The sequence below is a fragment of the Lytechinus pictus genome, chromosome 13 (assembly GCF_037042905.1).
Source record: "Lytechinus pictus isolate F3 Inbred chromosome 13, Lp3.0, whole genome shotgun sequence".
Lineage (NCBI taxonomy): Eukaryota > Metazoa > Echinodermata > Echinoidea > Temnopleuroida > Toxopneustidae > Lytechinus > Lytechinus pictus.
Window position 1 is genome coordinate 24,300,762 of NC_087257.1, and position 15,629 is coordinate 24,316,390.

Here is a 15,629-nt window from a genome sequence, read left to right on the forward strand (position 1 = left end):
GTGATATTTTTAGATAAATCTTGAGTTATTACTCTGTTGTTTGTCGTGAACAACCCACGAAACAAGTCCATTTACACTTCAAAATAAATGGATTTAGTGCTAACGTGAACACTGCCCTTGCTGATAATTATCATTATGATCTTACATGTAGCTGTCAGCTAAAACAATGTGCAATTGAAAGTTATGGATACCAGTCCCAGGTCAGTATAGTGAAAGATAAATCCTGAGTTATTACTCTGTTGTTTGTCTTAAACAGGCCACTAAAGATAGGTCCATTTACACTTCAGAATAAATGGATTTAGTGCTAAGTGAGAACACTTCCCTTGTCAATATTTATGGTTATGGTCCTGGTTTATACTGAAAACAATGCTATTGAAAGTAATTGAATCCCGTCCCAGGACAGTCCAGGGATATTTTTAGATTATATCTTGAGATATTACACTGATGTTTGTCTTAAACAGGGCAGAAATAATATAGGTCCATTTACACTGTAAATTATTACAATGTAAAAAAGCTTTTTGAAATCAAAAAGAGTTATTTTAGTTATACTTCACATTACTGTAATGTTTGTGTTTGCTCATTTTTATCGGTGGCCAAACACTTGTGTCACTCGTCATTGCTTTTTTCATGTTTTATACACTGAAATGGAAATGAATGATGAGCTTCAGTTGTACATGTAGTCATAGACAATTTTACCTTTGTGTCTGAGAGTGTGTTTTTGAACTGCTGAGTTAATTGTAAACCATTAAGTCCCAGTGCCCATGGATTATTGTATTTTTCTTTAATCGGTGTCATTTCAATTAAATTCACACATGAACTCCTCAAAAAAAGCTTGGAAATCTGACTTTGATAAATAATTTCTCCTTTGTTTTAGTGAATATTAATGTGTGATTGATACCAATGAATAGATCATTTAACTCTCTTTAAAATGATACCCTACATGATATTATTATGGTTCACATGGAGGTGCAGTGCCTTGAAATGTTGGGCAAGGTCAAAATTCAAGTTGCAAAATGACAAAATATTGAAAGTCACTGTTCTTTTTTTCCATAGTGATGAGTGAGTTTATCAGCGGTTTCTTTTGTTTTCATGTCCTCTCTGAAACCACTGAAAATCAAAATGGGAGAAACCCCAGCACTCAATTGTTTATATTTTATTTTTTTATGTGAAGCACAGTTGTGTAATAGAACACAATGATATATTTGGAGTAAGCAATTATTGATGAAATAAGTGTTTCCAGAATAAATGGCTGGAACCCCTCCCCCACCAATGGAAAAAGAAGACCAAGCAAGTGTTTTGTTATACAGTGTGAATGACCCTATGTGCTCACCCGTATGACCCAGTGCTATTTATGACGATACAGATCAAGCCAACTACAATGTTTTCCCTGGATCATATTTTTATAAACATTTTGAGTGGGATTTCAAGAGATACACATTAACCACTAAATGCTTGTTTATGCTCAATATCCAACCTTTTTTCTGGGGGGGGGGTGTAATCTGGTATCTGAAAAATGATAGTATTACATTTACCATTTCAACCACTTAGCTGTAGACACTATTCAGGTTTGTAGAATGAATCCTAAATGTTTGGTGGAGACATACATATATAGTTCATATACTTTTGCATCAGCACAGAAATTCTCTTGCAATAAGTTTGCACATTCATCAGTACAATAAGTAGTTTTAACATAAATAGTGCCACATTAATAGTACTAGTAATAATGATATTCAGTTCTTTTATAGCACATATCACATTGCAGTGCATGTCCCTACGCAATTATAGAAAATTAAGAAATTAAATTAAGTTAGTATATATATTTGTGCAGATACGACCAGTTGTGGAAGTTGATATTTTAAAGCGACTCACATCTCCCCGCCCCCCCCAAAAAAATAATAATAATAAACTAGATAGAATAATCTTTTTTTTTTTGTCATGTCATGTTTTAGTACATTTGGGCTCCCGTGGACAAGTGTGAATATGGCTCCCAATCAATTCAGAGTTTCCAATGTACAGTATATACACACATACATGGGGCCCATATAGAGTCACAACCATTATGTCAATTACCATGGTAACAGGGCTCAGCAGCCAATCACACTCAAGGTTTCCTTGGAAGAAACAACAGCGGCAAAGTTACAATAGTTGTAAGTTTTTAGGAAACAGGCCCCTGAACTCTAATATGATTGACATATAGTGATTGTTCTCTGTTCCTCCCGCCCATTTATTCCCAGGGTTCAGCAGCTACGACCCCAGTGGCTTCCACCAGCAGGGAAGACGTGGTTCCCCCCATGGGCACACAGAGCTCAGCTCCACCAGTTGGTAGCAGGACTAGAAGGAGATCGAGCCACAGGAACAGTGCTGTCTGGCAGAAGCGGCAGGGACTCAGGGCTGCAGCGGCTGGCTTGCATGGTGAGTGGTCGTGAAGGGTATTTCTTGTTGCTGCTCTGTTGCGAGTGGTAATGTCATGGGGCCTTTTTGGTAAATGTTGTGTTTCGTGTTGCTGCTGTTGGAGAGTGGTAGCATTGTGGGTCCATTGTGGTAGATGTAGTGTTTCTTGTTGCCTCATGTTGGTGGGTGGAAGTGTCGTGGGGCCATTGTAGTAGAAAGGGTGTTTTTTGTTGCTGCTCTGTTTGTGGTTAAGAAAAAAAAATGATATGAATATTATTTGTCTTACAGAAGACAAATGGTGTGATAAGTATTTCAACAGGGATGCATGGTGGATTCTAGACCTACAATGTCTTAGATCAAGAATCAGTTGTGTATTTAAATGAGGGAATATGTTTTGACTTTTGAACAAGGGATTATATTATTTTGAACAGTACCATTTTCACAGAAGCTGCAGGGGCTATGAGTTGCTGCAGCCGGCCTTTATCGTCTGCAGTGTATGTTGTTATCATGTTGTTGCTTTTTGTGGTAAGAAACATTTTTTGATGTGAAATTTTGAGTACATGTAAGTGATATTTGAACTTTATTATTTGTAAGATGTGGTAGAGCTGACTTGCATGGTAAATTGTAAGTATGGTGTTTGTTTTTGCTGCCACCTTGTGAGATGTAACATTGTTCCTTATGTATTTTTATTTTTCCAAAAATCTTCAATTTCATTTGAATTTGTAATAAAAAACAGGGTTTTGTTTACCACAGTTTACAAACCCCGATGCCCCCCCCAAAAAGAAAAAAAAAGATAAATAATAAATAAAACAGAAAGGGGAAACAATTTCAGCAGCCTACATTTTGGGATCTTTTTTTTGTTCAATTTTTATTCATCAAAGATATACATGTAAGACCATGATGAGTCCACCATTGCCATGGTGATGATAATTGATAAAAATACCCTATCCCATTCCCATAATTTTTTTCCCAAAGACTAGTTCTTTGTTCATATTTCAACGCTTACAGTTACATCCAAGACATTGAATGGACTAGAACGGAGGATGGACCAATTAATTAGAAATTAGAAAGCACTCATAAATCAAGGCTTTGCCAATTACAACAGGGAAAAAATACAAATAAATTAATGTTTTTCTCTCTTCACTGTCACATTTCACGATGGTTCAATCCCCAACGGACTGCAGTGAATTTGACTTCCAGGAATTAGATATTATGTTTTAAGCGGGAGATTGTGAATTGAATCAAGGACTATGGATGCTATTTTCTTAATAAGACACAAGAAATAGAAGGTTTTGATCATTTACCCCCTTTCATGGATCTCAATAAGGATATCCTAATTACAGAGAGGGGGAAAATAACAAGGGAAAGATGCTCAAAATTGTGTCTGATTTGGGATGGGAAGGCTATTTCAGCTCCAATTATGGCGTTTTAATTGAAATTTGGCAGCGAGAGATTGATTTATAACCTTGAAGCGGCAAGCATCTCGGCTTGACGTGAAAGGACAGGCATTCCAAATTCAAAACTTAAAGGAAGGGATCATACATTGGCCGGACAGTTTAAGACAATAACGGGATGTGATAATAAGCTCATTTGAATAAATAAGGAAATAGTAATTTGACTATCTTTTTATTATAAGCTTTCATTAAAATCATGCTAGCTGAATACACATCTTATGTATTAAATAATTATATTTCTGAAACTATTAGGGGCCTGTGTGAATGCATTCATGATTCACTTTTATATCAGAGTCATTGCACTATGTATTGAATGAAACCTTCCAGATGTATGGTTTATTTAAATTCTGAGTTATTGTTAATAGTAATTTCCATTCCTTGCTTTTCAATAATACACCTTTTAGCAGAGTTGATGCTTTCTTATAATTGTTCCATTTCAATTTGAAGAAAAAAATATTCTAATTGTGGTTTATATAACTTTGTATTACACTGCTGAAAGTATTAATGCCATTTCATCATACTCACAGAAGCCTGGTGAAACTATATTGCGGACCTTTTGTTCTATATTGTATATAAATGTATCAAACGTGGTGGGAATTAAGGCATGTAAACAAAAGCTCTCCATTGTCTAATTACCTTCTGATCATCCATTGTTTTTCATAGTCAAAACATATGCCATGGTATATTAACAGGTAGAGAAGGAAGTTGACCTTTACGCTGGAAAGCCAATTTTACCTGGAAATGTTTGGCTTTCTCTGGCTATCATTTTAAACAAGTTTTCAGTATTTGACAATGTAAGGCTTCTTGTTTGTAAGAGATAATTCACTTTGTACTTTTTTACATTCATGTACTTTCCATTGGTAGTTGCACTTGATGTCAAAGTTGTCATATTATGCAAATTGTTTTGTGCAACTGGGTCCCAGAATAAAATTTATAAGAAGGCTTGTGATACATGTAGGAAGAAAATATGAACGAACAACACTGAATGGCTCCTGATTGGTTCCTGATTGGTATTGGCCATTGCAATTTCAAACTGATTTCAGATTGTAACCAAGCCCTGGTCTCTTGTAATAACGGTTTATTTCTTACCAAATGAATAAATTTGGTTATGTAGTGTGACCTCTTATATCTTTATTTACAGTGACTATCCCTGGTACAAGCACCGATTCATCTATCCCTTAATAATAATAATAATAATGATACATGAGATTTGTATAGCACAATTTCCATCTTGATTAGATGCTCAAGGCGCTTCAGAGCAGAACAACAACAAAAGCTAATTTACGTATAATACATGTCTGAACAATATTAAGTCAATGTCTATCAAAAAGCACTCTTAAACAGGTATGTTTTCAGGTTGCCCTTGAAGGTGGTCGCTGAAGTCTGTAGTCCTTACCATAAGAATGAATTTGATTTGAATTGGATTTCTTTGCAGTGACTATCCCTGGTACAACGTCGGAGAGTTCAAGCACCGATTCACCTACGACCCCTGTATTGACCCCAGGTCATCGAAACACCTACCAGAGATACGTTCTTCCCGAGGAAGAGGATCCGCTTCCAGACAGTAAGTCAAGGGAACTACCACTTACATCTTTCTTATATGCTTTTCAAACTACTTTTTTTCCTTAAGCCTTAGCCCCACCAATTTCCCGGGGTTAAGCTTAGCCCACTTTGTTTTCACACTACGTTTTAGCAAAGTGAGCTAGCACGGTAAATAGTACGGTACTATCTGGCCCTGCAAAAAAGCAGGGTTAGCCGGCTTATTGTGGTGCTAGCACCACAGAGATGCAGTGTGAAACGAAACTGGGCTAAGGAAAAGTGGGGCTAAGCAATAGCCAATCACAGAAGTCAAAATTGCACATTGATCACGCTCTGTATGGTAAAATCATCAATATTCATGAGCTGTGGGATAGTCCGGGGTTAAGGCGTTAAGCCCGGCTAAGCAGATAGTATGGGGTTAAGAAAGACAGTGTGAATCCAAAAAAAGATAGTATGGGGTGAAGGATAGTCCGGGGCTAAGGATAGTATGGGGTTAAGGAAATGCAATGTGAAAAGCATATTACATCTGACCCCCATTTTCTCTATCGCTACTTCAGTTCATAGACAGGCCATGGTGATTTTAGAGCAATGCAACCTTTTATATAAGCTAGAAAACAAAGTCAAATCATTTTAGAATGGTCCTTGATGCGGAGGGGGTGGGGGGTGGTCTGACCTGCATCCTTTATGGAATTGTCGTCATGCAAATTGAGAGAAAGTAGCTGTGACCATAAACCTTACTTCATAATGTTCAGTAAGTTGGCAATTACATAAGATGAAACAAGACATTTTCTTATAGATATTGAGATACATATACAAGTTCTCTTTACCTCAACAGCAGTATATGGATGTATGTTGTTCTCATCTATATTGATTTTTATGGCGGGTATTTTGATGTATGGTTAATAAGTTAGGCCATGGATTAAGCCTTTGCTGAGATTAAGTAAAGCCAAACATGTCAAAACTTTGTTTACATTGCAGATTTTCTGTATTTACAGTGTTATTTCATCATGCATCAAAAAATGAAGAAAACTATACTATTTTAGGTGGATTATTATTCCAGAACAGTCATTTCCGGTAATGATTTGAGTGTCAGGTGTACAGGTCAATTAAATATCTCCATTTAAGATTCATGTCACACTTGGCTTTCATAGTTAAACCACAGCTTTGGAGCTCAGAATATAGGGCTATATGGTTTATGTTAACAGAAAAAAATCTCGATTTTTTTTTTCACTCCTTTTATTCACTCTTATAAGATTGGGAAGCGAGGATAGACCAGTACGGCCGAGTATTTTATATTGATCATCAGAGCAGAGCTACTACATGGACCAAGCCAGGACGCAACCAGACTGGTAGACATCCCAGGGATACAAGGGCTTCAGAACAAAGCAGGCAACAGCTTGATAGAAGGTATGGATTAATGGATGGATGGATGGGTGGATGGATGGATGGGTGGATGGATGGATGGATGGATGGGTGGGTGGATGGATGGATGGATGGATGGACGGATGGATGGATGGAGGGAGGGAGGGAGGGAGGGAGGGAAGAAGGGAGGGAGGGAAGGAGGGAGGGAGGGATGGATGGATGGAGGAGGGAGGGAGGGAGGGATGGATGGATGGATGGATGGGAAAATAGATAGTTAGATAGATAGATAGATAGATTTTTGTTATCTATTTTGAATATTTATTTGAAATTCCATAATCATTTTTGAAAAACGTTGATGAAGCATTAGTGAAACCTCATGCAATCAATTGCCTCATCTTCCTGGCAAGTTTACGTGTTGACATGCAGAGAACTGAATTCAGTTATTTATTTATTATTGTGGTTGAGAATATTGTACTGCAGAGGATTAATATGATGGTTTGAGGATTAACCTTGTTATATATGATACCTACACTAGAATGTGATCAATTTGTATTTGGTTTATCTTAGTGCATGATGCAATATTCAACCAGACCCCCTATCACAGAAGCTTCAAATGATTGTATAATTAATTTATATATTTGATTGTATCAGTGCACAACATGATAATGCACGCAATCATGAAACCATACTATGATCAACTGAATATCTTTAAGATATGTGTTATTGAGCTGAGCTCATATATCATAGAAAAAACCATTGTGTAGAATCACACCGATACATCTGATTCAGGAGTAATTGTTAGCATGTTGCCAATTTGTCCGATGTGACAGACCTTAGAGTTGATGGTGATTAACTGTATTTCATTTAACCTTTGCAGGTATCAGAGTATCCGAAGAACCCTCCAAAGCAATGACAGCGATAGCCGGAGAAACAGCTCCGAAGGCCCTTCCCAGTCCAGTAAGTAGCCTACATGTATGATCACACCCAGTAGGCATCAAATAACATGCAGGATATTAGTAAAACATGTCAACTTTGGGCTAGACATTGTTCCATTCCGGGAATAAAACTGACATGGGGGCAAGGGACGAGTTTGCCGATAAGGAGCTACAGCAGTCAGGGCATGCATTCCTGTCATGTTCCATGTTACCTCACCTGGGTCGAGTGTGGCAAATATTAAATAATTTCTTGCGAAAGGACATGCAGCAGGATTCAAAACCAATACCTTGCTATGTGCAGTATGGAGCTGTATCTATAAGATCATGATACCTGAATGAACTGTTTATATACATGTACCAGTTTACTGGTATATCATATTTATCATATATGTAAGACTGATTGATCTTGCAATGTTATTACTATTCAAGTGTGAAAAGGGCATAGATGTATGCATGATATGATTCAAATTTGATGTGCTAGTGTGAACAGAGTAGGCTACATACTATGTCTGTGTTACTTATGGCTGTGTAGCCCTCAAATTTTTTGGAACTACAGTGGCTAAATCTACTGTTGGATGTGAAGAAAAATATATATTTTGTCGAGAAACTGAGATAATTTTTGTAATGATAAATACTTACATAATTCAGGCTTAAAAGTCTTGATGCTATGGGATGTGGATTGCTCACATTTAAGTTGACAGTAATAAGTGGAAGAAAGCATTAATCTGAAATTCCTTTGTGGAAGACAAAGATGATATTGAAAGTCGCGTTTAATTAACATTTATTTCCTTGTGTGAATGGAGTGTATTATGTGTAATTGAACATATGGCTGTATGGTATGCCAAGCTGGATATTTATTACACTGATAAACAGCTATCAGCTGTCATTGTGCAACCAGGGAAACTTCTAGGTTGCGGTATATAGTGCACTAGTTCTAATTCTCTGGATCTTCCTTGAGTGCATACTGTATGTATAATGTCGACTGAACAGGAAGTGTTGCTGTGCAAGAGTTGTTACACAATCATCATCACAGACAATAGGATTCCAGGGATGTGATTGATAGACTGGGGTTGTGGTTGATCATGACGCGATCATCGCCGGAAGCAATGACGTGAGATTTGACATGAATTGGATTGTCGAATGCATATGGAAAGCTCAGACTATGTTTTACCAAGAATCCATGTTGCAGTGAAGTTTCTTTGGATGTGATGTGAAGCTTCAGTTGTTCCGATGACGTGCATTGGGATCTATAGTAAGAATGTTGTTCTAGAAGCTTTGATGTGAGATCTGACATGAATTTGATTGTGGAATTGACATGCAAAGCTCAGAGTATGTTTTACCCAGAATCTATCAATTTTTTGTACATTGATATGAAGCCCTCATTGTTATGATGATGTGCATTGGGATCTTTCATTAAAAAGTTGTTCAAGAACTATTGATGTGAAATCTGACATGAATTGATTTGTGGAATTCCTATGGAAAGTACTGGAGAATCTGCCCAAGTCAAAGCCTATTAGACCACATAAATCTGTTTGATTTTTAGAATGAAATTACACACATATCATGCTTATAAAGGCTTCTACTTCAGGCAATTATTTCCTCATGGAAGGGCGACTTAGGCAGAGTCTAGCTGTATGTACTTACCCGGAATTGATGATGTAGTCAAATTTCTTTGGATATTGATGTGAAGCCTGTGTTGGTGTGATGACGATCATTGGTATCTATCATAAGAATGCTGTTATTGTCTTGTCCTGTAGATTTTTTCGGTAGTATACCTTTTATCGTATGAATCACATTCTGAATCCTATGTTGGTGTAATGATGTGCATTGGATTTATTGTAAGAATGCTGTTGTTTTTATCCTGTAGGTTCGTCAGAGAGTATACCTCACATTCAGAATCCACGGAATCAACAATCTCTCATGGAGTCGCCCGCAGTTCTCTTCATCACCAGACCAGATTTCTTCAACTTCCTGCATTCAAACTCGGTGAGTAAACTACAGGTTAAGTCAGTCATCCCGGTTTTAAAACTGGTTTAGTTCCCAACTACGAGGTTGCCCAATTCACCTAGAACTCACAGAGATCACCCTCAACCCCCCCCCCCCTTCCTCCCTCCACTTTATCCTATTCGGTGCATCCTCCTCCCTCAACACAACCCTCCTAATCTGCACTACTTGCTTCTTTCAGTCAGCCCTTCCCTACTGACCAGCCACCTCGAACTTAAGCGCCCTTCTCAAAACATGATCAATATTCCTCATCATCATATGCCCATACCAACGTACTCTGTTCGCCTATGACATCTGATCCACTGTCTATTCAGTATTGTTATAGTATGATGTAATTTTTCAATGCAACTTACATATATTTCATCTTGGGTGTTTATCTCGACATAAGATTTCTCTCTTCACTCAGTCCCTAGAATGTCTTATTTTTGAATTGCCATCTCTATTTTGGTATCGTCTTTCTGTAATTTTTTTTTGAGCCTTATTATTGACATAATTGTTTTTATGCTGTTATATACTCCAATGATTTTTTAATTTTCTGCATTATTAGTTATCTCAAAAAAGGTATATTTCAAAATTAGCTACATGTACTTATAACATACATTCACTGAGAGACCATACACAGTGTTGGCGGTTTGCTTTCCCTTTAAGTTGTACATAAAAGCAGAATATTATGTTATGTTCATTATGTCGTTGAGTTTAATTCTTTTTGTTTTATTTTTTCAAGGATGCTAAAAACACATTCCAGAAGAACTCGTCTGTCAAGCACATGGTGAACCGAATCAGGAGAGATCCCGGAAAGTTTGCTGATTATCAGCACAATCGTGATCTGGTTGCACTCCTCAACTCCTTTGCCGATCCTCGTGCCGATCTTCCGAGGGGATGGGAAACCAAGAAGGACAAGTCAGGCAAGGTAAGTTACACTTCCTATCCCCCATCAGTTTGTTCGGTTTTGTTTACCCTGTGAAAGCAAAGCATACATCAGGATAAGGACAGAAAAATATTATTAAACTTTGTCATATATGATTTCTGATATTATTTAGAATTCATCTAAAGCTAGGCTCACACGCTGTTCGATTCATCTGTGACAAGCAAAAAGTTTTTGTTTTGGGGGGGTCAACTTTACACAACCTATTGCCTGAATCTGTTACATTGGACAAGCTTTAATATTTCTGTGAATCGGGATTTCTCAGGCCCTTTTGTTTCATTTTCAAGGCTCTTTTGAACATTTCGGGGGGTGAAATCCTCCCAAAATGCTTTCATGTGTAGTTATTTCCCTGGTCTGTGTTTCATATTTTTTACTCAAGTTTTATTGTGCCCATCCCGAAGACACTGATATTCCTGCAAGGTCATGAGTGGAATAAGGATGATCTCTGCTGTATTAGGAGTTGTCGTGTGACATCATAGCACAGAAGAGTATATTCACTTAGGCAATCTGGCGCTACGTCATTTAGCAGGACTCCCGGTGTAGGATGCTATGCCTCTTTTCATTTCAGCTTTCCTGAAGTCCCCATTGTTGTGTCTATGGCGACTAAGATTGATTTGTAATGAAAAGCTTCTTGCAAGATTCCTACGGTAAAAATTTCTCTGACTTTTGACAAAATGTCTTTACTAGCCTTGCATTAGAAATTCTCTAATTATTATCATTGCTATTTTTCAGGATTTCTTCATCGACCATAGTAACCGTGCCACAAGTTTCATTGACCCCCGTCTTCCTCTTAATATCGTGGATACATCAGGAGCCATGTTGGTTCCCCCTAGAGGCAGGATCAGGAGCCGCAGTGAAGGGGAAGATGAATTACAGAACAGTACCTATGCAATCGTGAGTGATTAAAAGATCTTGATCTTGTTGTAGCAAGAGTTGTAATCATACAAAACTTTAAAATTCGAATGTTACTCTATTTTTTTGCATTTAGGACCTGTGTATGATTTTTTTTAGTTGTGTTTGATTGCAATTTCACCAATGGAAAATGTAATATTTGAAGCCTTATCTCACTGGCATTTATTACTCATATTGGCAACATCAAAAGTTTCCATCTTAAGTTTTCAGAAATAGAGAGACTTCTACAGACTGTGATTAAGAATTATAGTTTTGTCCAACATGTGTTTAAAAAAAATCTTGTCTCCGTACTTTACCACAAATACTCCAGTTTGAATAAACCTCTGTGTTCTGGTCATTCTCAGGCATGATGTATGACTAACCTCAATTATTTGTTGTATTTTAGAGTGTCATTAACTTCCACTATCTTGGGTTTTTTTAATAAATATTATATGTTGTTTATCATAGTTAAAGAGATCTCGACTGTGAAACATTGTTATACTTGAACCAAACATTAAACTGTTACATCATTGATTTTTATCTTGTAAATACATTGTATCCATTACAATTCAGTATCTGGACTGCGACGAAGGAAATATTCAATAAAATCCTTCAATCAATCAATCAATCTTCCACTTGTTTGATCTTTTTACAGCAAGCAGCCCACAATGCCAGGGGAAGCAGGGGATCAACAGGACCACCTCCCGTTGTACCAAGACCGGTGGAAACCCTTCGAGGAGGGTCATCACGCTCTGAAGAAGTCCCCATGGGTAAGAATCCTCATCCATATTTCTTGTGCTACCTTTTATATAACTCTTATTGTGCCAGCAACGTATATGATGTAGTTTGTTAGTTGCACGAATGCGGAAGACTGAAGTATTTCTTTTCATCTGTTCTTTTTTTTTGCTCATTTTGACAGCTTACAACGAGAAGGTGGTAGCGTTTCTACGGCAACCAAACATCATGGACATCTTGGTCGAGAGACAGCCTGGTCTTGGTGCTAATCAGAAATTAAAGTAAGTCAGTGTAACTATTAAAAAATATGGAGGTGATTGCATCACCATGACCATCACCACGAGATGGTGTGCATGGTGATTAGTGGTGGTGTGATGAGGTTTATGCTGCTGCTGCTGCTGCTGATGATGATGGTGATGATGATAATGATGAAGATGATGATGTCGATAATGATGATGATGTTGAAGATGATGATGACGATGTTGAAGACGATGATGAAGATGATGATGATGATGATGATGATGATGATGACGACAACGATGATGATGGTGATGGTGATCATGATGATGATGATGATGGTGATGATGATGACGATGATGATGAAGATGATGATGATGTTGAAGATGGTAATGACGATGTTGAAGACGATGATGATGACGACAACGATGATGATGATGATGGTGATAATCACGATGATGATGTTGAAGACGATGATGATGATGATGATCTTGCTCAAGACGATGATGATGTTATTGTTGAGAGTGATAATGGTAATGGTGTTGATAAAAGCCATGATGATGATGGAGGTGTTGATTATGATATGTTATTTTTTTCATTCTTTCATTTCCTTTACAGAGACAAGCTTGTTCAAATAAGGAAAGATGGTCTAGAAGCTCTTGAAAATCTATCAAATGACATGGAATTAATTATGCTATTAAGGTACGTCATTGATTATTGTTGGCCTATTTATATAACGTCTGTTTCAATTTAACTCTCGTGATTACTTAGAAAGTATAATTAGTTTTGGAGTATTTTGCAGATCATATGGCATAGCAGTCACTTTATGAAACAGTTTGTTTTTTCTTTTGATAGATTAACTGAAATGTTTTGACAAATTCAGCTTCAAAGTAATTTGTTTCTCTATAAGATACTCCTTTTAGCAAACTCTGCTTGTTTAGTTTTTAGACTTTATTTTGATTAATTCTGCATTCCATACATATCTTTACATGAAAACTTCAGTTATTGAGATCTGCTCTATTTTTCATTATTCTATATTTTCACATTGGTTTATCCATCCATAAATTTTGTCATGATCCATTCTGTATTTTATATTTACAGTTTATTTGAGGAGAACATTATGAGCTATATGCCCAACCCTCAACAAGCCAATGCCTTGAGATCTACGTTAGCACAAGCAATATCACCACAGAACTCACCTCAACATTCACCTCATTCTTCTCCAGGTAAGATGATGATGATGATGATGATGATGACGACGATGATGATGATGATGATGATGGTGGTGGTGGTGATGATGATGATGATGACGATGACGGCGGTGGTGGTGGTGGTGATGTTGATGATGATGGTGATTTTGCTTGTAATAGTAGTACACTGTATGTTTAAAGAAAATTTAACATCCATTAACTTTTACATCTCTTTGTTTCACAGTTGTTGGGCGTGCCAATGCCAGAGCACCCGCCCCGTACAAGCGAGACTTTGATGCCAAGCTTAGAAACTTCTACCGAAAGTTAGAAGCCAAGGGCTTTGGTCAAGGCCCAACCAAGTTAAAGTGAGTCCAAATACCATCGCAAACTACTGATGATACTTGTTAGTTATGAAGCGCATATGGACGAGTCCATAAAATTTCCTACCCCTTATATATGGAGCCTTTCTATAGTGATTTGTCTGTTTTCTAGTTCATTTTGAGGTTATAATGCTCTCAAATCATGGCCTGAGCAATTCATGAAGTGAAGTAAGAATGTAAATAAATTATTTCATGGAATTGTTTGTATATCTTAGAGACCAAATAATATAATGGGCATTTAAGATATAGTGCCCTCTATCTAAAAAAAAAAGTATTCTGACACACACTTTTATTACCCCAGCTTTAGCTTGAGCTTTCTTCCAGCGCATAGTGCATTCTGGGACATGGCCTCTCTGGAGTTCTGCTCTTTAAAGGAGAACTGTAGTTCTCCAGAGACATCCCATTACAAATTGAAGTTTTCTTTGTAAATGAATTTCTTAGTACATGATGAAAAATGTATCATTGTTTCATGTGGAAATATTTAGAGTTACTTGCTTTTGAAATGTCTATATTTTAAAATCTGGTAGTTATGTTATTCCAATTCCTTGAGCATCATGTTGAGCATACAGAAAATATCAAGAATCAGAAAATGTACATTTTGAAGAATAAAAAAATCAGGCTTGTTTCCTTTTATTGTGGGACAGCTTGGAAACAACTCTGTTCCTGGCCATAAATCAAGAGTTTCCTTCCTGGTTTTACAATGAAATATGATTTCAGTCGGTTTACCCCCAGGGATGTGTTCTATGAAGTCTCAAGTATCATCTTCAAAGTGTTTTATTCAGGCCATGGCTGTCAGAAGCTAACATGAATCCAAAACAAATAGAACCTTGTGTTTCAATGGACTATTCATGTGGGGAAACTTGTGTGAGTGTCTTACATGATGGCTATGTTGTTTTATAATTTTCATTACTGAACAAAGTAGCTAGGTTCACATGATGTTGCCAATTTAGAGATCAATTTCAAGTTTTATACTCCGATGATTTGGCTTGTAATTTACTTGCATGAAGACGCAGTAAAATCTTCGCAATCTGTAAGTTTAGTCAAAGAATAAAAATTACTTTGGTTTACACTCTATCCACGAGCAGCGGTGGGATTACTCTTCATTTTGAGCCTTGTGGACGTGATAATCAACGTACTTGAAATAAATGAAAATTAATATCCCAGTATGCCATAGACTTAGTACACCCAATACTTCTCTTACCTTGATTTATTCATCGATTAGGAGTCTTTCTCAAAAGTCAAATGCTAAAGATTAGATATCATTTGGACGATTGTCGTAGTATGAGCTCACATCACTGATGATAAGCTATCATCGATGATTATCCATCGTATGAATATAATGTTTTATGTAATTTTGCTTGTTTTTTCAGATTGACGATCAGAAGAGATCATCTGTTAGAAGATGCCTTTGGTAAGATCATGGCTATCAACAAGAAGGACATCCAGAAGTGCAAGCTCTTCATCTGCTTCGCTGGAGAAGAAGGGTATGTTACTCCTCCTCTACTACTTGAATAAGATCATGTATATTGCCCTATTGAGTGGAATACTGTATCCCATGAAGTATAGCCATCCAATATAATTATATT

General features: G+C 37.0%; 1 protein-coding gene across 1 annotated transcript in view; it reads left to right on the plus strand.

The window, feature by feature from the left end:
- Positions 1-15,629, plus strand: part of LOC129274285 (E3 ubiquitin-protein ligase HECW2-like) — a 48,401-nt gene that overhangs the window by 20,551 nt on the left and 12,221 nt on the right. Inside the window, exons 6-18 of the mRNA XM_064108274.1 lie at positions 2,235-2,412; positions 5,281-5,409; positions 6,638-6,791; positions 7,624-7,703; positions 9,549-9,667; positions 10,410-10,595; positions 11,343-11,504; positions 12,157-12,271; positions 12,421-12,517; positions 13,092-13,175; positions 13,575-13,699; positions 13,908-14,028; positions 15,414-15,527. Of these exons, the coding sequence (XP_063964344.1) occupies positions 2,235-2,412; positions 5,281-5,409; positions 6,638-6,791; positions 7,624-7,703; positions 9,549-9,667; positions 10,410-10,595; positions 11,343-11,504; positions 12,157-12,271; positions 12,421-12,517; positions 13,092-13,175; positions 13,575-13,699; positions 13,908-14,028; positions 15,414-15,527 (1,664 nt within the window). The remainder of the gene's footprint in view (positions 1-2,234; positions 2,413-5,280; positions 5,410-6,637; positions 6,792-7,623; positions 7,704-9,548; positions 9,668-10,409; positions 10,596-11,342; positions 11,505-12,156; positions 12,272-12,420; positions 12,518-13,091; positions 13,176-13,574; positions 13,700-13,907; positions 14,029-15,413; positions 15,528-15,629) is intronic.